Below are 25,784 nucleotides of genomic sequence, written 5' to 3'. Positions count from 1 at the left end.
ACTTTGGGTAGTACAATTGACATCTTAAATACGAAGTCATCCAATCTATGGAAATGAGATGTCTTCTTTAATTTCTTTTAGCAGTGTTTTGTAGTTTTCAGCATACAAGTCTTTCGTCTCCTTGGTTAGACTTACTTCTCAGTATTTTATTCTTTTTGATACTATTGTCGGTGAGATTGTTTTCTTAATTTCCTTTTGGGATTGTTCATTTTTAGTAAATGGAAATACAGCTGATTTGTGGGTGTTGATTTTGTATCCTGCACCTTTTCTGAGTTTGCTAGCTCTAATATGTTTTGGGTTTTTTTTACATGTGAAATCTTTAGAGTTTTCTACATTTAAGGTCATGTTATCTGTGAACAGAGATAATTTTACTTCTTCCTTTCCAGTTTGAAAGTCTTTAATTTCTTTTTCTTGCCTAATTGCTCTGGCTGGGAATTCTACGTTGAATAGAAGTGTTGGGAGTGGCCATTCTTGTCTCATTACTGATCGTAGAAGAAAGGCTTTCTGTCTTTCACCATTGAGTATGCTGTTAGCTGTGGGCTTTTCATATATGACCTTTATTATATTGAGGTAATTTCCTTCTGTTCCTATTTTATTTAGTGGTTTTATCATGAAAGGGTGCTGGATTTTGACAAATGCTCTTTCTGCATCAATTGCGATGACCATGTGATTTTTGTCCTTGTTCTGTTAATGGTGGTATACTGTAAATCCCATTTGGTCATGGTGTTTGATCCTTTTAAGGTGCTGTTGAATTCGGTTTGCTAGTATGTTGTTGAGGATTTTCACATCAAATTTCATCAGGGATATTCTCTAGTTTTCTTGTAGTGTCTGTGTCTGGCTTTGGTACTAGGGTAATGCTGAACTCATAGAATGAGTTGGGGAGTGTTCCCTCCTCTTCAAGTTTTTGGGAGAGTTTGGGTGTTTGTGTTAAGTCTTTAACTGTTCGATAGAATTCACCCGTGAAGCCATCTGGTCCTAGACTTTTCTTTGTTGGGAGGTTTTCAGTTACTGATTCAGTCTCATTACTAGTAATGGGTCTGTTCACATTTTCTTTCTTCATGATCTAGTCTTGGTAGTTTGTGTATTTGTAGGATTTTTTCTGTATCTTCTAGGTTATCAGTTTGTTGGTAAGCAATTGTTCATAGTATTCTCTTAAAATCCTTTTTATTTCTGTGGCACTAGTTATGTCCCTTCTTTCCTCTGATTTTGAGTCTTTTTTACCCTTAGTTAATCTTGCTAAGGGTCTGTCAATTTCATTGATTTTATTTTAAAAAAATAAACCAACTCTTAGTTTCCTTGATTTTTTTCTGTTGTTTTTCCATTTTCTCAGTTTTCTTTACCTCTCCTCTAATCTTTATTATTTCCTTCCCTCAAGTGGAAGACAACCAGAATCTTAGAAAAAGAGTTCTGAATAAATCAAGATGCATAATCTGTGTATGTTCTGCCATCTACCTGTTATTTCCTTCCTTCTGCTAACTTTGAGTTTAGTTGTCTTCTTTTTCTAGTTCCTTGAGGGATAGAGTTAGGTTGTTGATTTGAGACCTTTTCGAATGTGAGATACAGACTTCCTCTTAGCACTACTCTGACTGTATCCCATAAGTTTGGGTACATTGTGTTTTCATTTTTCTTTTTCTCAGGTTATTTGCTGATTTTTTCCGAGATTTCTTCTTTGACCCATAGGTTGTTTAAGAGTTGTGTTGCTTAGTTTCCATGTATTTGTGGATTTTCTAGTTTTCCTTCTGCTGTTGATTTCTAGTTTCTATCCTTTGTGATTGATTGGAAAAGATACTTTGTATGATTTAAATTTGTTAAGATATGTTTTGTGGCCTACCGTGTGGTACGTCCTGGAGAATGTTTCCAGTGCATCAGAGAAAAATGTGTTCTGTCAGTGGGGGGAGTGTTCTGCAGCGTCTGTTAGGTCCTGTTGTCTGTGGTGCTGTTCAGGCGGTTGTTTCTTTATTGGTCTTCCATCTGGTTGTTCTATCCATGATTGAGGGTGTGGGTTCAGCCTGCGATTATTTTTGTAGAATTGTCTTTTCTCCCTTCAAGTCTGTTATGTATGTGCCTCATATATGTGGTAGTACTGATGTTTGGTGCATGAATATATATAATTCGTATGTCTTCCTGGGTAATTGACCCTTTTATCATTATATAATGTCCTTTTTTTGTTTCTTATAACAGCATCTGACTGAAAGTCTATTTTGTCTGATGTTAATGTAGCCACCCCTGCTCTCCTTTGGGTACCATTTGCATGGACTATCTCTTTCCATCCTTTCACTTCCAGCCTAATAGGGAAAGATTTATTACTGCCATTTTGTTACTTTTCTGTATGTCTTGTGGCTCTTTTGTCCCTCATTTCCTCTCTTACTACCTTTGTATCTTGTTTTTTTTTTCAGTACTGATATGCTTTGATTCTCTTCTCATTTCCTATTGTGTATATTCTGTAGGTATATTCTTTGAGGTTACCATTGAGATTATATAAAATAATTTAAAGTTATAACAATCTATTTGAAACTGATAACTTCAATCACATATAAAAACTCTACTCGTATAGAGTATAAGAGTATACTGTCCCCCACCTTTATGTTACTGATGTCCCAGATTACATCTTTATTTAGTGTACCCATTAATATCTAGATTTATAATTTGGGGGTACTTTTGTCTCTTAGATTCTTTTTTTTTTTTAATATTTATTTGTTTATTCATTCATGCATGCATGCTGTGCTGGGTCTTAGTTGAGACATGGGGGATCTAGTTCCCTGACCAGGGATCCAGCCCAGGCCCCCTGCATTGGGAGCGCAGAGTCTTAACCGCTGGACCACCCAGGAAGTCCCTAGATTTTCTTTTTATTTAAATATGAAGTAATGGTTCCAAAAGTTCTAAAGTGACACTTTAGAAGATAATCATATTGTTTGTTTAGGTAACTAAATATATAATCTCTTTATCTCTGTAAGGTTGTAATTGGGCAAAAATGGGAGAGATTGTGGCTTTTTTAGAATTACAGAAGGGCAAAAGAAGGAAATAACTCATCTTTCTTAAGGCCCAGTACTGTCCCTGATGTTTTAAGGTATGTTGTAAATTGAATTGAAAGTCATCTAAGGACATGCTGTTTCTGAATTTATGAAAAGCAAGGAAAGAAACCAGCTGCACTACAAAATGTGGACCTCAGATGGGTTATGTGCAGGGAGAGTCACACAGTGTATTTTCAGTCTTCATCAAAGTCCAAGTTCCTTGGGAACGCTTGCTGCACTCATAACTTTGTAAACATTCCAGTCATCTCTACTCTTGAACTTCCTGTTCTTGTACCCAGCATATTTTCCTAGAAGTATTTTTCCTCTTGCATGAGGAGTGAAGAGCAGAGTGTGAGCAGATGAAGCTGCGTTTTGCGGCCTGTGGCTCTTCCTGTTGTTGCAGAGGGGCCTCTGTCCCCTTCTTCTTACAAGCCTTCCTCCTCAGTGTGCATGTGCAGACCAGTAGACTTCTGTAAAGGACAAGTGTGGTTTTTTTGGCTTTATGTATATTTTCAAGGTGATCATTTCTTATTCACATTCAGAAGTGATCATTTGGCTTCTTATAGAATTTCCTCTAAATACCACCAATGCGTCAGATGAAAGGAAAGCGGTCTCACTTGTATTTCTTTCCTTTTTCAATGAATGATGTCTGCAGGCAGTGTCAGCCCACTGTGTCCCCTCACAGCGCAGCCACCCCCATTCCCGTCCCTACTCAGATAAGGAACTACCAGCGCATAGAGCAGAACCTCACCTCCACTGCCAGCTCTGGCACAAATCTGCATGGCTCTCCAAGGTAAGCTAGCAGTTGCTTCCTTTCCCAATTCTTCTTCCTTTCTTTTAAAATGGTTGTTGTTGTGATTGAAACGTCTGTTAATTTCCATGGTCGACTTAGACTCTTACGTATGTGTATAATGGAGATGTACAAAATTGAATAATAATAAATTTTTTTGGAATGGATCTATTTAAATGATATTTAAGCTTGGCTGGGTAATTAATATAGTATGAGATATATATATATATATATATATATTTGTCCACAAGTATAATTATTTTTAAGAATTGAGGAAGAACTTGTTAAAAAATAAAATCTCACCAGTTTTAGCAGACTATGTACATATTATTTATTTCTCCCACATCCTAAAACCCCACTCAAGTAGAAAAGGAATGACAAAGGTATAAGTCCACAAAGACAAGTAAAACGAGAATAAGTATTGAGTGGGTGACCGCTTCCGACGCGTTTCTGGAAGTGAGAAAGAGAACAACGGAGGGGTGCCTGCTGTCGCCACCGGGCAGGGTAAGTGTGTGAGCAGGCGGGGCTCAGGCAGAACAGGGCAGCCGGAGTCATAGCTCAGGCGGGGTGGCCAGACGGAGGCGGACGGCTGACATCTGGAGGAAAGTGCGTGAGTGCAAAGAGAGGAAAACTTACGTGAAGAACTAGTACCTTAGAGCTAGGTTAGAGACTGCATCTGTAAGTAAGAACGAAATGCTACTGAAAACAAGCGAAGTAAAAAAGACCTCTTGGACATTACAAAACAGAATAACTGAACTAAACAAAAGTAAATGTTGGAAGACAGAGTTGAGGACATATTTGAAATAGATAATCAAATCAAGAAGATGGAAAGTGTGAATTAATAATACTCTTCAAGGATTAATTAGTTTAGGCATTCTAGAAAGAAAACTATAATAGCGAGGAAGAAAATTTCCAGGAAATAATTAAGAAATTTTTTTCCAAAATTGGAGGAGACAAGATTTTAGATTAAAAGGACCCACCAAAGGAATAGCTCAGTGAATGGAAAAGGATCCTCACCGTCTTGTGCGATGTAAATTAAGAAAACTTCTAGGAAGAGTATTTGGCAATATCTGTGAAAATCAGTAACGCATATATCCTTTGACCCATCAGTCAGCTTCTGGTAACTTATTCTAAGATATATATTCCTTGCCTGTGTATAAAATCGTATGTATACAAAGTGGTTAGTTATAATAGCAACGGATGAGCAATAAGCCCAGTGCCCACCAGTAAGGGACAGATTTATTCTGATCCATCTGTGACAGTGGAACACCTTCCAGAGAGAGTCAGGAAGCTCTCTGTGTGGTGAGGTAGGGCGGTTTCCAAGGTACATTGTAAAATGGAAACAGCAAAGTGAATAACAGTGCACTAGCAGTGGTTCTCAAAGTGTGGTCTGCGGCTCCATTTCAGAGGGTCCATGAGGTGGAGACTGTTTCCATGGTAATTCCAGGATACTGTTTGCTTTCTTCACTGCGCTGACACATGCACTGTTGGTGTGAACGCTGTGAAGGGAAAGCTGCTGGTGCCTCAGGACAGGTCACGGGAGTGGCTCCCATTCTGCTGTTAGCCCTGGTCTCTTTACCTCCACACACTTGTAGTACCGAGGAGTGTCTTTAGTGAAACAGTGAAAGGTATTATCTCTCTTTGACAGTCTCCACCTTGAGTGGAAAGTAGGCATAAAGCACCTTTGCTGCACGTCGCAGTAGTGGTCCTAAGGAAAAGCCCTTGTATGGTTGTTTTCACTGTGAGCTGACTTTTAGCCACTTTTTCATGGAACACCTGGTGCTTGAGAGGACAGCTGTGGCTGTAGTGTTGACAGCCATTTTGTCAAAAGTGAACTAAGTTGGTGGTGATATTTTGATATGAATGTGACTTTTTGATATTGTATAATGCGTCAGCGTTTGGAATATCTGCATAACTCTGTCAACCAGTATTTTCCAAATGACCAAATTTTTAAAAATGCATACATAAATATAAGATCCATTCCAAGTACAAGATATTTTTGCCAGAGAATGGAGTTTAATGGAACAGAGTACAAATTTTACCGATGTGGTTTCAGATTCCATATTGCAGCTGATCTTAGAAATGACCACTTGCTGAGTTTTGGGGTAGCATCAAAGAGGAGTGTCACAGTATCTGAAAGGCTACCAAAGTGCTCCTCCTATTTCCAGTTACAAATTTATAAGGCAGTGTTTTCTTCATGTACTTCTCCCAAAATAACACATGTAACAGACTGAATGTAGAAACAGTTATGAATACCCAACTACCATCTCTTGAGCCAGACATTAGAGATTTGCAAAATAATGTCATGCTTCTCAATAATTTGTTTTGGAAAATATTTTTCATAATCTTGTGTCATAAGTTTATTATTTTTAATGAATTAATAGTTACAAAAATTTCTGTTTTAACTTCTAGTACCATAAAAATCAATAGATATAATAAGTTGCATAAATAAAAACTCTGGTATCTTCAGTAACTTTAAGAATATAAAGGGGGGCTTCCCTGGTGGCGCAGTGGTTGAGAGTCCACCTGCCGATGCAGGGGACACGGGTTCATGCCCCGGTCCGGGAAGATCCCACATGCCGCGGAGCGGCTGGGCCCGTGAGCCATGGCCGCTGAGCCTGCGAGTCTGGAGCCTGTGCTCCGCAACGGGAGAGGCCACAACAGTGAGAGGCCCGCGTACCGCAAAAAAAAAAAAAAAAAAAAGAATATAAACGGGATCTAAGACAAAAATGTTGAAAATGATTGATATGGAATCTATTACCTTTGTTAAAACAAGATGAAAATAAGATTATATATTCAGTTTGCTTGTTTTTGAATTAAGGAACTCTGGAAGGATACATTAGAAACTAAAAATAATGGTAACCTTTTGAGCAGGGTTGAGGAAGTGTTGGGAATTAGGTAGACGGATACGAGGATGGGAGGGAGACCTCACTCTGTATAATTTTATAGGTTTTATGTTTGTTGCATATCACTACGTTCCGTATGTTTAAAAAATCTACTCCGCGGCATATTGTTAGGAAGTTTTAGGAGAAAAGACAGAAATAACGTCCTTGAACCTGCCGGTGAGGGAGTAATATTATTTTTCCCTTTAGATCTGCGGCGGTACGAAGGTCTAACACCAGCCCCATGGGCTTCCCCCGGCTGGGTTCCTGCTCGCCGGTGCCGGCAGACGCAGTACAGGCGGTCGGACGAAGACTCTCCACGGGGTCTTCCAGGCCTTACTCACCTTCCCCTTCGGGTAAGGAGAATTTATAGCAGTTGTTTCCAACCTTTTTTCATTATGACCAATGCAACATGACACTCTCTTTAGGAACACTGGCTCACGATGGCAGTGAGTCCCAGCTGACTGGGAGCCATATCCCGCCCCTCCAACCCTACCTGCTCTGATTCCCTCTTGAGAATCTCTGTATAAAGCCATTAAGACCGCTGTCGGAAACAGGATAATATAAATGGATCTTGCGGATAAAAAGCATCTCCACTGGGTTTGGGCTCTAAACACAAACTCAGAAACCCTAGGTGAAAGTACATAAAATGCCTACCCTACTTGGCACTAGGAGTTAGGAGGATTAAAAGGCATTAGAGTACGTGACAGCGCTGGGTTACGTCCACCAGAGCCCGCTGCGGGGGCGACCGGCTGGCAGCTCCACTGCGGATCCTCCCACCTCTCCTGGACACCGCGGGGAGCAACACGGGGAGCTCGAAAATAGCCGCCCAAGGCACGCAGGGAGGCCACAGAAGAGCCAATCCCAACCCAACAGGGAGGCCTCGAACCACATTTTCAGGGGCTTAACTAAGAGAAAACGCTCCCGCTTCAGAACACACGCGAGAGAGGCCAGGGCAACAGAGATCCAGAGTCCGTGAGCAGCGGCCTCCTAGCGGCGACGTGGGGGAGAACGGGAGCAGGGAGGGCACGCGCGCAACACGCACGCGCGCACACACGCACGCGCATCCAAAGGGGGAGGCCCCACCCGCTCCATCTCCGCGCCGGAGTAGGACTGGGAGGGAGGGGTGCGCCTCGGAAGCAGGCGGAGCGAGCGGGACTGAAGCCTCGCCCAGGAGCCTCGGTTCACAAAGCGAAAACCACAGTGGTAATGTTTTTTAAAAGTTAATGTCACCACTTCCCTGTGGCAGTGGTTTGGACACTACTCTTAAATGAAGGATCTTCTTCAAGCAAAGCCTTGGCGCGTCCTTGCCCCCTCAGAGGCCCCCGGGCTCCCCGGAGTTTGAGGACGAGGCCCCAACACCTGCTCTCAGGGACGCGGTCCTCCCTCGGAGTCAAGTCTCTGCCCATTGCTCCGCCGCTGCTGGAGACGCACGCCTCTCGTCTACTTGAGCGCCCGGAAGCCTTCCCCGCCTCCCACTCTTGTTAATTCGGGTTCGCAGCGGTAGATGCAAAGAAGGGGGCTGCAGAAATGTGCACGGAGCGCCTGGGCAGCCGCTGTGAGGGAGAGCGGGTAGGAAGCAGGGACCGCAGGGCGCCCCTTCTGGCCACCTTGTAGGCCTGACCCCCGGGGTAGAGGGCTGGAAGGAGGGGTGGGCAGGCTCTCGACGGCCAGTGAGTTCTGAGGAGCGTCCCCAGGCACAAGCCACCCAGAATCACCGTGACCCACACAGTCAGGCTGGGCCAGCCCGGGGGCAACCTCGGCGGGAGGGGAATGCGGCGGGTGGACGGGCAGCAGCTGGGCCCCGGCAGCTCCACGCCCGAGACCCCCGTCAAAGGTTTGCCTGGCTCTTTCCCAGTCTCTGCCCTCCAGGCAGGTCCTACGGTGCTTTGATCTCAGCGTGCCCAGCACGCTGTGGCTTAGTACGTGTGAGCTGAACTACATCTTCGCTAAATTGTGTCAACTGTAATGTATGATCTGTGCATGTGTCGCCTTTTCCATGCTATATTAGTTGTGAGCCATTTCTCCCTGCTTTACCCTTCCCTTCTTCACAGTTGGCACCATTCCTGAGCAGTTTAGTCAGTGCTGCTGTGGGCATCCTCAGGGCCAGGAATCCAGGAGCAGGAACTGGTCAGGTAGGAGATGGACTCGCAATGTTAATAGTTTAAATCCCATCGTAAGTGAATTCGAGATATGTTTTTCCAGTCTTAACAAACCAACAGAGTTTACGTGAAGTATTCTGTCTGCTCTCCTGTCTTTTATGCTAATGTGCTCTAGTGTATCATTGCCGGTTGGTTATCGCCTACGTATAGGATTCTTTTATGAGACTAAGTCCTAGGAATTACACAACTTGGCTAAACTCTGGTTGTTGTCCCACAGATAATGAAAATCAATCTAGAAAATGAAATTTCATTACTTTAATACTGGTTTTGATAAAAGCTACCAGTTAGCATCAGATAAAAAAAACTATGGATGTTTATTTGCTTTATTATATAAAATATACATGCCTGAAAAGATCTGCGCAAATCACACTTTGATAAGTCAAATTTTATTGTATGTGCATTTGAGGAGTTGGGCAGTTAAAGGAATGCTCTGTTACTTAGAAAAGCACTCTTGGGACGTCTCTGGTGGCGCAGTGGTTAAGAATCCACCTGCCAACGCAGGGGACACGGGTTTGATCCCTGGTCCGGGGAAGATCCCACATGCCACGGAGCAGCTAGGCCTGTGCGCCGCAACTGCTGAAGCCTGCACGACTAGAGCCCATGCTCCGCAACAGGAGAGGCCTGTGCACCGCAACAAAGAGTAGCCCCCCATCTCCACAGCTAGAGAAAGCTTGTGCGCAGCAGCAAAGGCCTAACGCAGCTGAAAAAAAAAAAAAAAAAATTAGAGGTTTTTTAAAGGAAAGAAAAGCAATCTCTTCTAGATTTAGTGTTTCATATTTTGTGTTTCTTTAAAAATAAAGCTTGATTAACTTTCTCCGGATCATAACATTTTGTCACTGTTTATTTGTGTATGTGTACGTGTATACACACATGTATGGCAGAACCCAGTTCTGAAAAGTGAAATGGTAGATTTAGGATGAGATTAAGCCAGGAGTGGTTGGCAGCAAGAGCTCCTGTTTATTGCTGCCTGTTTGGGGAAAGGTGATGGTCATGAGGCACTAAGAAAGTTTGTGTGTCTTTAACGTTATTGGTGGTAGTTCAGCTTGCAAAAAGCTCCAAGGAATTTGTAACCGGAGCCCCAGGCTTAGTGAATGTTAAGTCAGCAACAGCAGGGTTTGTGGGGGGGAATCGTCTTGTTGTAGCCATCTGTTCATCGTATCAAGACCCCATCCCCCAGAGTCCCCTTAAGAGGCAATAATATCTGTGGACAAGTGTTTTCTTTGTAGAGAAGATGGACACTTTAGGTTTTAAATGAATTTCGTGAAACTGACAAAAATATGCGTATGCTTGTTATTTTTAGACAAAATCCAGGAAAAGTATATTATCTTTCTAATTTTCTTTCCAACATTCTTTTTTGAATAAAGAGCTATTCTAGTTTAGCTTGAAAAGTTTCTTCTGGTTGCTATGTGAGAAAAGAGAATAATTACATTGATACTACACACATACATATCCATATAAAGAGTGGAAATCATCTCGTTCCATGTAGATTTTTGTTGTTTTCGTTGGCTTTACGCGCTCTTTAGCTCTCTGTGGTGCTGACTAGACGTTATGTTAATTGAGTTGTGTGCCCGCTGTTGGTAAAACAGCCGACAGACCCGTCGTCACTAACCCCTGTCTCCTGGGAAGGCCAACGGCAGTGTGCTTGTCACTGTTTGTAAAGGATGCCAAAAAATGTCTCTTGCCAGGTAAACAACTTTTGGAATATCTCACAGGAAACAAGACATTCATTGGAACTCTCCTTGAAGAGGTGTCTTCTTAACTCGCCAGTTTTTGCCCTGCACTTCTTCTTCCCTTTGGGTTAACGCTGTCTCTGTGTCCTCGGCAGGCTCTCCCGTGCCGCAGCCTCCGTCGCCACAGCCCCTCTTGTTGGGTGCTAGACTGCAGAGCGCCTCCACCCTCACCGACATCTACCAGAGCAAGCAGAAGCTCAGAAAGCAGCACTCGGACCCCGTGTGCCCGTCCCACGCCGGGGCTGGGTGCAGCTGCTCCCCCCAGCCCAGTCGGCCCGGCAGCCTTGGGACCTCTCCCACCAAGCACGCGGGGTCCTCCCCGCGGAGTTCCGACTGGTTCTTCAAAACTCCATTACCAACAATCATTGGCTCCCCTACTAAGGTGTGTTTATTAAGCCCTTTTGTAGATGTTGTGACTTTGCTAAATTAACATTTATTAACTGGGGCATTTTGTTCCGGGTGGTCAGCTGAGGTCCAGCAACGGACCACAGGAGAAATTGAAATAGAGAAGTTGGTTACTCACCGGTCCTGGAAGAAGCACCCAGATGCCACACGGGGAAGTCAAGTCAAAGTGCAGAGAGAGACAGGACCTGGGCACATGCCTTTATTAGGGTCTGTGGGTGGAGTGCTCTGGGGTTCCCGGGCCAAGGCTGGATGGGTCAATCCAAACCAAAAGAGCAGGGTTCTGATAAGTTCCACGGGGGTCTTGTCTAAGGGGCACACAGCGGGAAGGCCCTGGGAGACGGGGGGAGATCACCAGGCCTGTCAGGGAAGTCGTATCCGGAACGTACATTTATTTACGATTCTGTGGGCTGCTGTCTAGGGCGTGTGCTTGTACAAGGGGCTGGTGTCAATTTAAGGTCCCTGCAGGCCACATAGCCAAGCACAGTGGATGTGGAAACAGCAATACCATGGAGTAGCTTAACTCTCAGTAGTAGGTCATGAACTAGTATCACAAGTACTTTATAGGCAGCATTCAGGAAGAGGACAGCTGCAATTCAATCAGCACCTGCCGTGTACCAGGCAAAGCGTAAGTCCTGTACTTGCTGAATGCTTTATATACACGTTCCCATTTAATCCTGAAAAAAGGAAACAGGCCTAGTGTAAATGAACTGTCAAGGTCACAGAGACTGGAAGCAGAAGAGCCGGGATTTGAATCCAAGGCTGACAAGAGTCTGGAGTCTCTGCTCCAGCTACTGTGCCATGAGCCTGACGGTTCTGAACATTCCTATGTCATAACAACCAGTTTACATGTGTTCCCTTAGACCACGGCTCCTTTCAAAATCCCGAAAACACAAGCGTCTTCCAACCTGCCAGCCTTGGCCACTCGCCGCGGGCCTTCTGAGGGGCAGTTGAAAGATGGGAGTGACCCACGGGGATGCTCTCACTGTCTCTCAGTACAAGGAGGGGAGAGGCACAAGTCCGAGCAGCAGGTCAGGGCATCGTTTGGCAGGTAAGAGACGCCATTTCCTTCCAGCCCTAAACATGGAAACTGTAACAGTGCATCCATTCCTATCATAAAACAACCAGACCCCATTAGCAGCTGGTTTATGCCAGTGGTTAATGACACTGTACACGTGTAAGGAACTGCATACACTTAGAATCTCTGAAAACCATAGCTGTTGCCTATACCTGTGGGAGTCCAGAGCTCTTCCTGAGTTTCCTGACTAGTCTGCTTCTGCCTTTTTGTTTATTTTGTTTATCTCTACCTTGAATTGTTCGGTCTCTATTTTTTGTCTCCTTGTTCTCTGACTTTCCTTTAACCCTTTTATGGCTTGGCTTAAATCACCCTTATTACTGATAAGTCTGGATATTTTAAAAGTATACATTTACATTATTATCATTCTTCTTTTTAGATCTGTCAGTACTGGGAAATTATCAGATCAACCAGTAAAAACACCTTTAGGTGGACATCAGGGCAGCACGGACAGTTTAAATACAGAACGACCAATGGATATAGGTAAGAGAAGTCCGGTTTCTTTTTAGGCAGGTAATCTGTTTGTTAACTTTCCTATTGCTGCTGTAACAAATTACCACAAGCTTGGTAGCTTAAAAACAACACAGATGTATTATTTTACAGTTCCAGAGGGCAGAAGTCCACAGTGGGTCTCACTAGGCTAAAACCGAGGTGTAGGCAGGGCTGGTTCCTTCTGCAGGCTCTCGGGGACGGTGCACTTCCTGGCCTTTTGCGGCTTCTGGGGGCTGCCCGCATCCCTTGGCTTGTGGCCCCTTCGACCGTGAAAGCCAGCAATGGCCAGTCTAGACTCAGACCTTCTGCCCCCTTAGCCTACACTTAAAGGACCCTTGTGATTACACTGGACCCACTGGATAATCTCGTTAAGTTCAGCTGATGAGCAGCCCTGGTTCCACCTGCAGCTTTAGTTCCCCTTTGCCGTGTCACATAGCCTATTTACAAGTTTCAGGGCTCAGGACGTGGGCACCTTTGGCTTGGGCGTGGGGGTAGTTGCTCTGCCCATCTACTTCTGGTGACTGTTCACGAACCTGTTGACCAGGTTGCTTCGTCCAGTCCCTGTCATCTCATCTAAGTTCTTAGGAGCCTGTCAAGATAGGGACATGTTCAGTGTCTTGATGATCGGCAGCCCATGAGTTAGAAGTTAGATGCTGACCAAGATTGCTTTTTATCAGTAGGATAACACTGGCCAAAGTTGCCTTACACATATGAACTCTTGAGCATCTCTTATACAGCAAGCCCAACCTATAAAGAACCATAGGTCACTGAGATCCCTGGCTCTTTCATAGTTGTTCCAGGGAACTTTATGTCCATGGACCCACATCTAGATTACTTTAGACTGCTTATCAAAAAATGAAAACAAAGGGCTGACTCCAGACCCTAACCCAGGCTTGTTTAATCAAGTTTTCTGGGAAAGGAGTTTAGGAATCTGTGTCTTTAACAAGCTCCCCACGTGATTATTATGTCCACTTAAATTTGAGTCAGTATTGGAGCCTCTTTGTTCTTGTTTTCTCTGTCATTCTTTTACCGTCTCTCCCATGAGCCTCCAAAGGAGGAAATATCTAGACCAACAAACACCCGAGTGTGGTTTCTGTGCTGTAGGGCTTGATATTTCACTCCACCGTCATCTTGCTGGCATGGTTTCTGAAGAGAAGTCTCGTGTCATTCTTACCCTCGTTCCTCTTATAAATGAGGTGCTTTTTTTCTTTGGCTTCTTTCAGGATTTTTTCTTTGATTCTCTGCTGTTTGAAGATGAAATGCACAGGTGTAGATTATTTGGCATTCTAACCGCTTGGTGTTCTTTAAGCTTCCTGGACTTGGAAGGTTTGGTTCTGCATTTATTTTGGAAATTTCTTGGACATTACTACTTCACATATTTCTTCTCTTTCTTTCTCTTTCTCCTTTTCATATTCCTGTTGCACATATATTATATCTTTGTAGTTGTCCCACAGTTCTTGGATATTCTGGGATTTTTGTTGTTGTTGTTCTAATTCTTCTTTCTCTTTGCTTTTCAGTTTTGGAAGTTCCTATTGACATATCTTCAAGCTAACTGATTTTCTTCTCAACCATGTCCTGTCTGTTGATGAGCTCATCAAATACATTCTTCATTTCTGTGTCAGTGATTCTGACTTACAGCATTTCCTTTGAGTCTTTCTTAGAGTTGCCATCTCTCTGCTTTGTTACTCATTTGCTCTTACATGTTGTTTATTTTTTCCATTAGAGTTCTTAGCATTAATCAAAGTTATTATAATTTCTGGTGTGATAAGTCCAATATGTGTGCTGTATCTGAGTCTGGTTCAGTGCTTGCTCTGTCTCTTCAAGCTGTTTTTACCTTTTAGCTTGCCTTTTAATTTTTGTTGAAAGCCAGAAATGATATTACTGGACATAGAATTGAGTTAAATAGTGTGAGGTGTTTTTTTTTGTTTATCTGGCTAAGAGTTAGGCTGTGTTTAGTGTTTGCTGTAGCCATAGGTATCAGGGTAAACTTTTCTCTGGTGTCTTTGTTTCTGTCTCCCCTGTTGTCTTTGAGTTTCCCTAGATACCCCTTCTAAAATGCCTAACTCTATATTTTCTTCTAAGAAAATATAAGCTATAAAACAGCTTAGGGACTTCCCTGGTGGCACAGTGGTTAAGAATCCGCCTGCCAATGCAGGGGACATGGGTTCGAGCCCTGGTTTGGGAAGATCCAACTTGCTGCAGAGCAAGTAAGCCTGTGCGCCACAACTACTGAGCCTGCGCTCTAGAGCCCACGAGCCACAACTGCTGAAGCCTGTGCACCTAAAGCCTGTGCTCCGCAACAAAGAGAAGCCACCGCAGTGAGAAGCCTGTACACCAGCCCCCACTCTCCACAACTAGAGAAAGCCCGTGTGCAGCAACGAAGACCCAGCACAGCCAAAAATAAATAAATAAATCTATAAAAAAAGCAAAAACAAAAACAGCTTAGCTCTTAGTTTCTCCACATTCTCACCAACGTTTGTTATTTGTGGTCTTTTCGATGATGACCATTCTGACAGGTGTGAGGTGATGTCTCACTGGGGTTTTTATTTGCATTTGCCTGATGATTAGCGATGTTGAGCATCTTTTCATGTGCCTGTTGGCCATCTGTATTTTTTGGAAAAATAACTATTCAGGTCTTCTGCCCATTTTTTTAATCAGGTTGTTTCCCCACATATTTATTCCCAGTTCTTGGTTTCCACCTTTTCACATTATCCTCAGGTGTGACGGCAATTCACGTAGAAGTAACTGAATTGTAGGCCTTGGTGAAAAGAAGATTCACAGCTGTGAAGAGAGTACCATAAAATATTTTTAATGGAGATCTGTGTTGAATTTTCTGTTTTTAAGAGTAATAAATGCTTATTGTAAAAAAACCAAATCTAATATAAAAGTAAAGGTGTCCCTATAAAACCCACCCTCTGATACATGACACATTTGGTGAACTTTTTATTGCAGCCCCTGCAGGAGCCTGTGGTGTTGCACGGGCTCCTTCTGTGGGAACAGCAGCGAGTCCCAGGGCTGTGCTGTTCACGGTAGGGTCTCCTCCACACAGGGCTGCGACCCCCGCTTGTACCCACATAGTCCTTCGGACAAGAACCACCTCAGGTGAGGACTGTCTTAGTTCCGCCTTGGGCTCGTGTCTGGTGTGCAGATTCTGATAATGGCTTAATGGTGCAACGTCGTTTTTTTTTTACCAATGACGTGGAGATAACGATTTACTTTACCTCAAAGGGTTATGAAGAGTAGGTGAGGGGACTTCCCTGGCAGTCCCGTGGTTAAGACTCTGTGCTTGCACGGCAGGGGGCATGGGTTCGGTACCTGGTCGGGGAACTAAGATCCCGCATGCCACGCTGTGCGGCCAAAAAATAAAAAAAAGAGTAAATGAGACAATACTTGTGGGGAAAAAAAAAAAATTTGCAAAATAAAAGGTACTATGTTATATATTTGTAATAATATATATGTAATTTTATAACATTATTACATGAATGTGACTTCACAGTGAAGCAGCTATGCATATTGGTGCTTCTTAGCTTATATTGAAGGCTTATTTTAGTGCATCCAGTAAATTTTTTGAAAATGATAGATTGTTGTTGATTTTTGGTTTTGTGGGATTTTTTAGAAACCTAGGTTTCACCTTTTTTTTTGGTGCTTTGAGTCCCAATCTTTGCACTTAATCCTATATCCTGCTTCTGGATGGGCTGATAGATTGGTTTTATCAGCCATAGTCTATAAATAGGTAATTGGTACCAAAACTTAAGAAGGTGTTTAGATTGGACTTGAGTTATCATTTGACATCATATATTATACCTTGTGTCCCTTAAGTTCTCTTATGCTAAGTCAGTTACTAGTCAAGATACAAGTAGATTAATAAGCAAAGGATATAAGCAGATAATGAGAGTGGAGAAAGAGCTAATAATCTTGATTTTAGGATTATTAAGAGTATTAAATAATAAGAAAATGCCACTTTGAGAAAATAACTTTTTATACCTGTTAACTAAGCCAGCATTTAACAAATGTAACGCCTGTTAACTAAGCCAACATTTAACAAATGTAACGCCCAGTGTTGCTGAGGCTTAGCGGGTCTCTGCGCTCACGGCTGCTTTAGAAAATAGCGCGGCAAGTCTTACAGAGAGCTATAAAGATACTTACAGTAACATTTGATCTGTGGTAACCCCATTCTGTTTATAAGGCCACTTACAACAAAGTGGTCTTGTAAAGTATTTATCACAAGTAAAAGAAGGAAGGATTTCATTACAATGTTATTGGTGGCATTAAAAAAAATCAGAAAGAGTAGAAGAGCCCCCACATAAGCATTGGGGTATAATTTTAGTGAAGCGTACACATCCGCTGAGTTTTATCACCGTGAGGACTGTGGAGCAGCAGGGAGAAATGTGTAGGTTAGAAATCTGTTTAAAACAGTATTTAAAAGTAGCTGTGCTGATTCTGTAAGGAATGAAGATAAAGCCTGTTCATGTGCTCAGGGAGGGGTCGGGGGCCTTCCTTTTAACGCTTCCTCGCCCGTCTCCACAGGGGGCTCCAGCGGCTCCGGAGGCTCCCTGGGCTCCGCCGGGGGCCGTGTGTCTGGGGGCTCCCCGCCTGGGCTGTGCTCGGGGTCTCCCCCTCTGGGAGCAGAGGCAGCTCCCAGCCTGAGACACGTGCCTTGTGGTGCTTCACCCCCCAGCCTGGAGGGGCTCGTCGCCTTTGAAGCCCCTGAACTGCCCGAGGAGACGCTGATGGAGGTGGGAAGAGACCCTGTGACGTGTCACTTACGGGGACCCCGAGGAGAGTGTTGGTGACGGGAGGGCAAAATCCCCCTAACCTTTCCTATTTGGAACATTGCTTACATATTTTCAGAATAATGTTGACAGTGACACTCATTCATAGCAAGCTTTGGTTGACAGGAAGTGATGCATACAGATTTTGTATTCTTAATTTCTTTATCTGAAGTTTATTTACTACTTACAGGACTTTTAAAACAATCTTTTTCCTAAAACCATAACTTTTTATTCTCAAAGCTTGCTTTTCTTCATAAGATAAAAATGATACACTTAAACTTAGGTTTAAAAACATAAATTAAGATGCCAAATCAGTCAGTAACACTGAGGAATAAAGCTGCCCGGCAGACTGGACAGTCGCGTGTGCACACCAGTGCCTTCCCCCCGCGGAGCCAGGCCTCCAGGGAAAAACACATCAGAACGTGAAGTGTGCTGAGCACAAATGCAGAATAGAGGTGAATTTTATGATTCCAGAGCCTCTGCTAGCTAATTCCTCAGTGTCGACTCTAGGACAGTGTTCCATAGACTGCACCTCCTCCAGGTCAACTAAAGAACAAATTCTCTTTGCATATTTCTATTGTGTGTGAAGGAAAATTAAGTATTTCACATAAAAGTTATAAAGTACTGCATGCAAAATTTTAGTAGTGATTCTGTAGTAAGTTTAAGTTGTAATTTTGAAAATATGTATAAGATTAGAAAAGCAATCTTCAGAGTTTTTTCAGTCTCCATCAAATTAGGCATAAATTATGTTCCAATATGTATTGGAACATATAGTCTGATATGCTGTCATGGAGCAGAGAGACTTTCAAAAGTTGATTAGTTTATTCTTCTGTCTTCAGTGCACTGATTCTCATCCCTTTTTAACCATAAAAGGAGAGTGAGAAACTTAGTCTTATTTGAGATTTCAAAATACATTTATAGCTAAAAACAAACCTCAAAACATAAATTTTAGAGTACCCATTTTTAATGCGCTATTATGTCTATACTCCACTCTTTAACTGAAAAGATCACAAAATTTAGAGCCTTGGTATTAGGAATCACTGTTAACTGAAGAGCCACCAGAAATTAAAATAAAGTGTCTCTGAAATTGTAAGTCAGTAGAATTCATTAAACTATCAAGAAGTGTGGTTTACTGCACAGAATATCCTTACATTCTTATATCTTGGTATCTATTTTGTCATGTTTCTGTCTCATGTATATTGACTTAGTTGTTCTGTGTTTCATTTTTTTCCTGGTGCAAGTACAATGACCTCATATCTTTGAGGCTGAATTTTGTGGGTGCTCTCATACATCCATACACACAAACACATGACACACTCTTGTTTGGTTTCATTTGTGTTTATTTTTTCACAGTTTTCTGGAATTTAAAACTTTCATTGTCCTTTGATCATTCTGACATTCATAAGTATAGAAAACATTAGCAGTGGCCACAGTTTATGTGCAGAAATGAGTGTGCGCCTCTCCTTAACCTGCAAGTTTCTAAGATGATTGGCTTTGCCGCAGCGAGAGCACACAGACACCTTCCGCCACCTGAACGCAATGCTGTTGTTCACGGAGTGTGTGCTGGACCTGACAGCCGTGCGCGGGGGAGACCCGGGGCTCTGCACGTCCGCGGTCTCCTTGTACCAGATCCAGGAGAGCGCGGTGGTGGACCAGATCAGCCAGCTGAGCAAAGACTGGGGGTAGGTGCCCCCTTGCTGTCCATCTCCAGAGGCTTCCTGCCCTCTGGAAACTGGTGTCCAAGCTGGGGGCCGTGTCATCCACTGAAGGTCATGGGCGTCTCTGAGTTACCTCATTGTGCTCGATTTCACTGTGTGAGCCAAGACTTGGAGGTTCTGCAGCCTTGGTGTTTCCTTTCCTGTAAATCATGCTATTAAGATATTTGATGATAAAGAGATTGTATTTTTATCTGAGTGCACCCATCGTATTCAAAGTACACACGTCTTTCTCCATGCCGGCCCTTCTCCCTTCAGGAGGTGTTTGTGCACTAAAAGTGTCAAGGGGAATGATGTTCCCTTAGAGAGACTGTTGTGATGGGGCACTGGCCTGTCGGTTCGCAGGCTGACGCTCTGCTTGCTGTCTCTGGGTGCAGGCGGGTGGAGCAGCTGGTGTTATACATGAAGGCCGCACAGCTGCTGGCAGCCTCTCTGCATCTCGCCAAAGAGCAGATCAAGTCCGGGAAGCTGAGCCCATCCACGGGTGTGAAACAAGGTACAAGCGGAGCGTGACGGGGCTGCTTTTCCCCTTACACTGGGAAGGGAGTTTTTGGTGAGGGGTCACCGTGGTATTAAGCATGCTTAAATGGGAAAAGATGCTGGCTTTTCTGTTTTTTGGTTTTGCCATTTAGCCGATACAGAGAGCAGTCAGAATTACTTTATTCTCAGTCTTCACTAAGAGAGAGAACATGTGGAAGAATGATTTCCAGTCACTTTTTTCAGTGATCATTTAGTGTCGCTTTCCATAAATCAGCAGGAAAGTTGCTTGTCACCATGACTCTGTTTCTGGAGGAAAATTAAAATTCTCATTTCAATTTTTTTCCAGTTGTCAAAAATCTGAATGAACGATATAAATTCTGCATCAGCATGTGCAAGAAACTTACAGAAAAGCTGAATCGCTTCTTCTCTGACAAACAGAGATTTATTGATGAGATCAACAGCGTAACAGCAGAGAAACTCATCTATAATTGTGCTGTAGAAATGGTAACCCTTTTTAAGGTGTAATATTGCATAGTAATACTACTTGTCTTTAAGAGCACCTTTTGTTTTTTGTTTTTCTTGGCTGCGTTGGGTCTTCGTTGCTGTGTGTGGGCTTTCTCTAGTTGCAGTGAGCGGGGGGGCTACTCTTCCTTGCGGTGCGCGGGCTTCTCATTGTGGTGGCTTCTCATTGTTGCGGAGCACAGGCTCTAGAGCGCAGGCTCAGTAGTTGTGGCGCAGGGACTTAGGTGCTCCGCGGCATGTGGGATCTTCCTGGACCAGGGCTCGAAGCCGTGTCCCCTGCATTGGCAGGCGGATTCTTAACCACTGCACCACCAGGGAAGTTCCCTAAGAGCATCTTTTGAAGTGCACACCTACTTGACATCATCCTTTTAAAAAGAGCTTATGCCCCACCACTCCCAAGTCCCAGGTATTGTGGCACCTCTTCCTGAAGGAGTGATTACACTTAATTAACATGCAACAAACGTAAGTTATGTTGGTTACCTACCCCATTTGGTAAAAGTTTACCATACCTCTTAAAAATTGCTAACATTAGGCATGATCTAATCTTTTTATAGTTTGCATCTAAGAGCTTTCACTGCATCTCTTTCTTCATATTCTACTATTTAAGGAATTTGGCTTGATAAAACATTACAAAAATACTGCTCTTATTACCCAATCTGCAGAAATTCACGTGCTCCGATTCCACAACTGACCTTACTTAAGTGTAGACACACAAAGTATAATCTACTTTTCCAACTCTCTGGTTATATTAGTGGAAATAATTTGTTTTCTGTATCTTCGAGGAAAAAATTGCTCTGAAGGAAACATGAAATTAGGGACTGTCAAAGAAGGAATTAAGTGGGGAAAAATTTAATTACTGACCAACCATATAGTTTTTACCATATTAACATAGTTGAGCTTCCTTTTCCCTCTCAGATTTGCGTACTTTGAATTGTACTGTTATGTTACCCCCTTGGTCTTATTTTGAAAACCATCATGATAAAAAGGCATATGAAAATAGTTTTGGAATATAAACTGTTGATGAGAATAATATACATTATATTGCCCTAAACTGTTGATATGAATAATATGCATTGTATTGTTTTGTACCAAATTAAGACTTCATAAGACAGATTTTCTTTTAGAAATTTGTGCCCGGAAAGACGTCCTCTCGTACGGAGTTAGGGTGCTTCTGTCTCTTCTGATGATAGAGCCACGTGCCTCCAACAAGTCTCTCCTTGTGCCCTGGCTGCTGAGCAAGCTTGGAGACACTCAGCTTATATTTAGTTATTTCTCTCCTTCCTTTTCAGGACTTGGATTTTCTGTGTCCATTTTATTTATCATATTGTATGTGGCTTTACTCTTTGAAAGAGACAGAGCATACTGACAAGTAAATTAGGATACTGGATTACTGACAGTCTGGGCAGTGAATGATTAAAGAGAAAATCAGGATGCTGTTGGGGAAACAAATGCTCATAACCCCGTGAATGACACCATGCCCGTCTTTCTGGGGAGCCCTACCCACCTCTCCCCCTGCCCAGCTCGCTCCTGCTTCCTTATGGCTCTGCCTCAGCATCACTTCCTGGAGGCGCTCCCTAACCACTTCTTCCTCCATAGTCGGGTTAGATGCCTCCCACGTGTGCTCCATACCATCCGGGGCTTCCTCCTGTGATGCCAGGTACCCCTTGGAGTTCACAGCCCACGCCTCCCTCTGGACTGTGAGCTCACCTTCATCGTACACTCTGGGCCGACACTCAGCAGGTGCCCAGTAAACACCTCTGAATGAATGAATCCCACACACCAGAAAATTCTGTAACTAAAAGGAAAAGCTGATAAGTGGCTTTTAACGTCACTTAATTATTTCATTGTAACAAGATCTACTTTAGTGAAATGCCAGCTTACTAGTGTGGAAGTGTAAGTTTAAAATAAACTCTTTAGTGAAGTCATAGAAGAGCCAGTTTAGAATTGCAAATATCATGAGTTAGGAATCTCTGAGTTCAAGAATTGAATGCAGAGTAACTCTTTTGTCAAGAAGCTCTTTTATGTCGCCCACCCAATAGATTATGTCATTTTGTCAAAACGTATTAATTTTAGACAGATTCCATTTAAAGCTGCATTGCCTGAATGGGTTCGTATTTTCGTGGAAAAGCTGAGAATCTTCTTGTTTTTGCTGCCGTGTTCCAGGTTCAGGCTGCAGCCCTGGATGAGATGTTCCAGCAGACTGAAGATATTGTTTATCGCTATCATAAGGCGGCCCTGCTTTTGGAAGGCTTAACTAAGATTCTCCAGGACCCGGCAGATATTGAAAATGTACACAAATGTGAGTTGACTTAGAAAGTAGTGTGCGTGTTGGTTGCACTTTCATTGTCTCCTCCTGGTGCAGTAGACAGAGCGTGGAGTTTGGAACCGTGCAGCCTGGGGGTTGCATCTTGGCTTCCCAACCTTGGGCAAGTCACTCACCCTTTCTGTGGTCTCCGTCTCTTCTTCTACAAGATGAGGAACAATGCCTGCCTTGCCGAGCTGTTGTGAGGATTAGAGAGGTTGCTTGTGCAGAGCTGTTGGCTTTTGTCATTAGTCTTTAGATTTCTACACTGCATGACTGTATTGGTGGGTGTGTTTGTGTATGCAGAGAACTTTGCTTTTATCATTAAACAATAAGAAAGGCAACTCTTTTAATCCTCGTTGGTTTAGTGACCGAAGAGCCCTGTGAAAACCCTGTGTACTGCAGATTTGGTGTACAGAATGGAGTGTGGACACTGGTGTAGGGTACCAGGATGGTGTTTCCACTTGTCAGATATAAGACCAGTGATGTTTTTTTTTGAGGAGGAGGTGTGGTCATACCACATTTTGAAGAGCCACAAGGGGCTGGCAGTTCTAAGATTGTTTGCAATTGTGAGCGAACTAGCTGTTAAAACCTAAATGTTCTTCATTTGACGTGCTAATCTAGCTTTTACCACTGTGCAGCGCTAAGCTAGACAATTACCAGGCAGAAAGAAGAAAAAATACTCAGAACTGTTAACTCCGGGGCAAAGATAGAACAGAGGTGAGGGTGTAGGTGGAGAGTGAGAGATTCTTTTTCATTGGTTCTTCTTTCCTTGGTTTTGAAAATATAAATGATTTTTATTATGAATTTATTTTATTTCTAGATAAATCTCGTATTGAAAGGAGATTGTCGGCACTCTGCTACAGCACCTCGACCTTGTGAGCAGCAGCAGGCCTGCCCCCAGGACTAGTGGTGGGTGTGAGGCGATGCCTTTGGGAGCACAGCTTGGATCCTGTCGCCCCACCCCCAGGAAGCTGTAGGTTCCTACACGGTGACCACCAAAGAGCAAGCAGTGATTTCAAAAAGGAAAAACAACCCCAGAACTACCTGCCTTATCAGAGAAGTCACCCCTTCCCTTTTTCTTTGTAGAAGCAGAAGCAAGAGTATTCCACTTGGTTTTCAGTTTGAACTTGGTAAATAAATGTACCTTAGAACTAGAGTTGTCAGTACAGTTATTCTTAAGGGTAATTAGGAATGAAACGATGAGTGGCTCTTCACGCCAGTCACCAGAGCAAAGTGTGGGGTTCCACATGTTCACTGAGGCGAAAAAGTAAAAAGCCACGTCTCATCCAGGCGGTTTGATACTCGGGGTAAGTTTATCTGAGTCTGAGCACGCGTCCATAAACAGCTCAGGAAGAAATAGCTTAAGGAGTGAAAGGCGTCTCTTGGAAGAGATTGTGAAATCTTCAATTTGATCTAATATGGACACATATTAATAATCTTCCAGAATCTTTCATATTGCACTAATTTATTAAAACAACTGTGTATTGGATTTTGCAATTTAAAACTAACTGAGGCACAATGGACTTGTTTAAAATATTTTACTTGATTATATACACGTACCCTTTCCAGAATTCACAGGTGATTTCTCGTGGACTTTTAAGTGGTAAAAAACTTGTGTTGTGTGAACCTTTGCATTTTCTTAGCCTATTCACCTACACCTACAGGTTTTCTCGGTGATATGTTTAAGTTGCTCGTTGTCTGCTTTTGTTTGCATTTTTTACTGTGCATGCAGAATGTGCATTCACGCCTATGACCTCTAGGCTTACTAAAGGCTAGGTTTATTGGGGCAGTATTAGAGCAAGTGTCAATCCAGAGATACTCTCAAGAATTGTAATAGGGCCAAAACTAAGTTGGTGACTTAAAGGCTTATTAGTGATGTGGAATTTTACATGGAGTTAGTGAAAAGTGAGGTATGTTTTCTCTTAGGAAAATGGGCAGCTCTTTCCAGCCTGTGTGCATTTTCCTGTTAGTCCTGACAGTTCACCAGGTAGCTAGTCATGGAGAATGTGGGCACTTAACACCCCTCTAGAGATGGTGCCTACGTGGTAGATTATTTCGTTTCTCTTACTTACCTGCTTGAATACTTGAATAAACCATTCTCCAGTTTCAATCCTTTTAGATAATATAACCTGAACTCTGACAAATTGCACAGAAGCTCTTTGGCATTAATTTAGTGTACTGATAAAAACAAAAACATGGTTTTTCTTTACTTTGACGCAGTAATGTAATTTTTACTTTATTTATCTGTATGAAATTCCAGCAGTTAATTTGAACATTTATTTATATGATGTTTATATTTTTAGGTCTTTAATACGGTGTTTCTACCTCTTATTTGTAACTGCATGCATTATTCATGAAGCTAGGTAAAACTCACTGAATTGTTGTGTCATAGCCTTTTTATTATTGCCTGTACAGATGTATATTAAGGTAAATAAAACTGACCAGGTGTTTCTAGGGTGAGGCTGGGTCCCTGTGATGTGGCTTGTCAGGCCAGGTCCTTCCTCAGTGAGTTTGGAGCCTTGGTGGTTAACACCCGTCGCCCTGCCCCAGGGTTTCAGATGCTCGGTGATGGTCCTGCAGGCTGCCAGGAGCATGGGCTGTGTGGCGGCTTCCTGCCCTCCCTGCAGGGGCCGTAAGCACTGTCACTGGTGATACTCCATTTAGTATGATTTTTTCGAGTGTAAAGGGCACTTTCTTGTATGTTCTCTCAGTTACCGCCCGTGTCATCTCACTGATCCTCCGAGGGGGTGGGTACGCTCCGGCCCCTCCTCCCCTCTCCCGCTTGTTTTTTAAACACAGGATGAAACAGGTTCACAGCGAGGAAGCGCTTGGTCTGCAGTCAGTACCTAGGGAAGTGGCTGGGCTGTGCTTTGTGACCTCCAAGTGCATTCTTCTGCTTCTTGTACGACAAAGGTCAGGTGATAGGAGGTATGTGTGAGACCGTGAAGTCTGAACAGCAGAGAAGAACAAACTGTAAACTCGTGATTAATGGTTCTGATTATATTTCCATTATCAAGGCCAATTGTTTTAAGAGATTTTGCCTTGATTATAGCAATAATAAACAAATGCTTTATGTTTCCACGTGTATCTTTTGATTTTGTATCATCTATTTCATAAAAAAGAGAGAAACCAGCTCACACATTCACGGGTTGACACCGGGGCTCAGGCGAGCCTGGAAGGTTGCGGGCGCACAGATGCACACGGGGCTAATCTGTGAGCGTGCCGAGTGGCTGTTCCTGCTGTGAGGATTCGCCTTAATGGCGCCTGCGCCGGGCCCGTGGGATGCTTCCCACATGCCCATCTCCTCAAGGGGGGGCGTCCTTCTACCCCTCCTGGGGTCCAGGAGAGGAGGCCGGAGAGGGGGTTACTGTTTGGGCCCAGTCACCTCAGTCCCCACAGGTAAATAGCAGGGGAGTCGAGCTGGGCACCGTGGGTGTGAAGTCACT

General features: G+C 43.2%; 1 protein-coding gene across 5 annotated transcripts in view; it reads left to right on the top strand.

The window, feature by feature from the left end:
* ULK2 (unc-51 like autophagy activating kinase 2) overlaps positions 1–25,405 on the top strand; it is a 66,391-nt gene extending 40,986 nt beyond the window's left edge. The window contains exons 15-27 of one of the 5 annotated variants that reach the window (XM_029211791.1): positions 3,667–3,804; positions 6,894–7,039; positions 8,738–8,818; positions 10,671–10,957; positions 11,841–12,028; positions 12,432–12,535; positions 15,497–15,646; positions 17,072–17,280; positions 18,820–18,998; positions 19,409–19,527; positions 19,858–20,015; positions 22,197–22,332; positions 23,159–25,405. In XM_029211791.1, the coding sequence (XP_029067624.1) occupies positions 3,667–3,804; positions 6,894–7,039; positions 8,738–8,818; positions 10,671–10,957; positions 11,841–12,028; positions 12,432–12,535; positions 15,497–15,646; positions 17,072–17,280; positions 18,820–18,998; positions 19,409–19,527; positions 19,858–20,015; positions 22,197–22,332; positions 23,159–23,217 (1,954 nt within the window). In that variant the 3' untranslated portion in view covers positions 23,218–25,405. Of the gene's footprint in view, positions 1–3,666; positions 3,805–6,893; positions 7,040–8,737; positions 8,819–10,670; positions 10,958–11,840; positions 12,029–12,431; positions 12,536–15,496; positions 15,647–17,071; positions 17,281–18,819; positions 18,999–19,408; positions 19,528–19,857; positions 20,031–22,196; positions 22,333–23,158 lie in introns of all 5 variants that reach the window. The other 4 variants (XM_029211790.1, XM_029211793.1, XM_029211792.1 and 1 more) reach the window with 4 other exon arrangements.
* The last annotated feature ends 379 nt before the right edge of the window (positions 25,406–25,784 follow it).

Source organism: Monodon monoceros, unplaced genomic scaffold (genome assembly GCF_005190385.1).
Source record: "Monodon monoceros isolate NGI ecotype Baffin Bay Population unplaced genomic scaffold, NGI_Narwhal_1 Super_Scaffold_9, whole genome shotgun sequence".
NCBI lineage: Eukaryota > Metazoa > Chordata > Mammalia > Artiodactyla > Monodontidae > Monodon > Monodon monoceros.
Note: the sequence above shows the minus strand (reverse complement) of the source record. Positions and strands in the feature narration are given on the sequence as shown.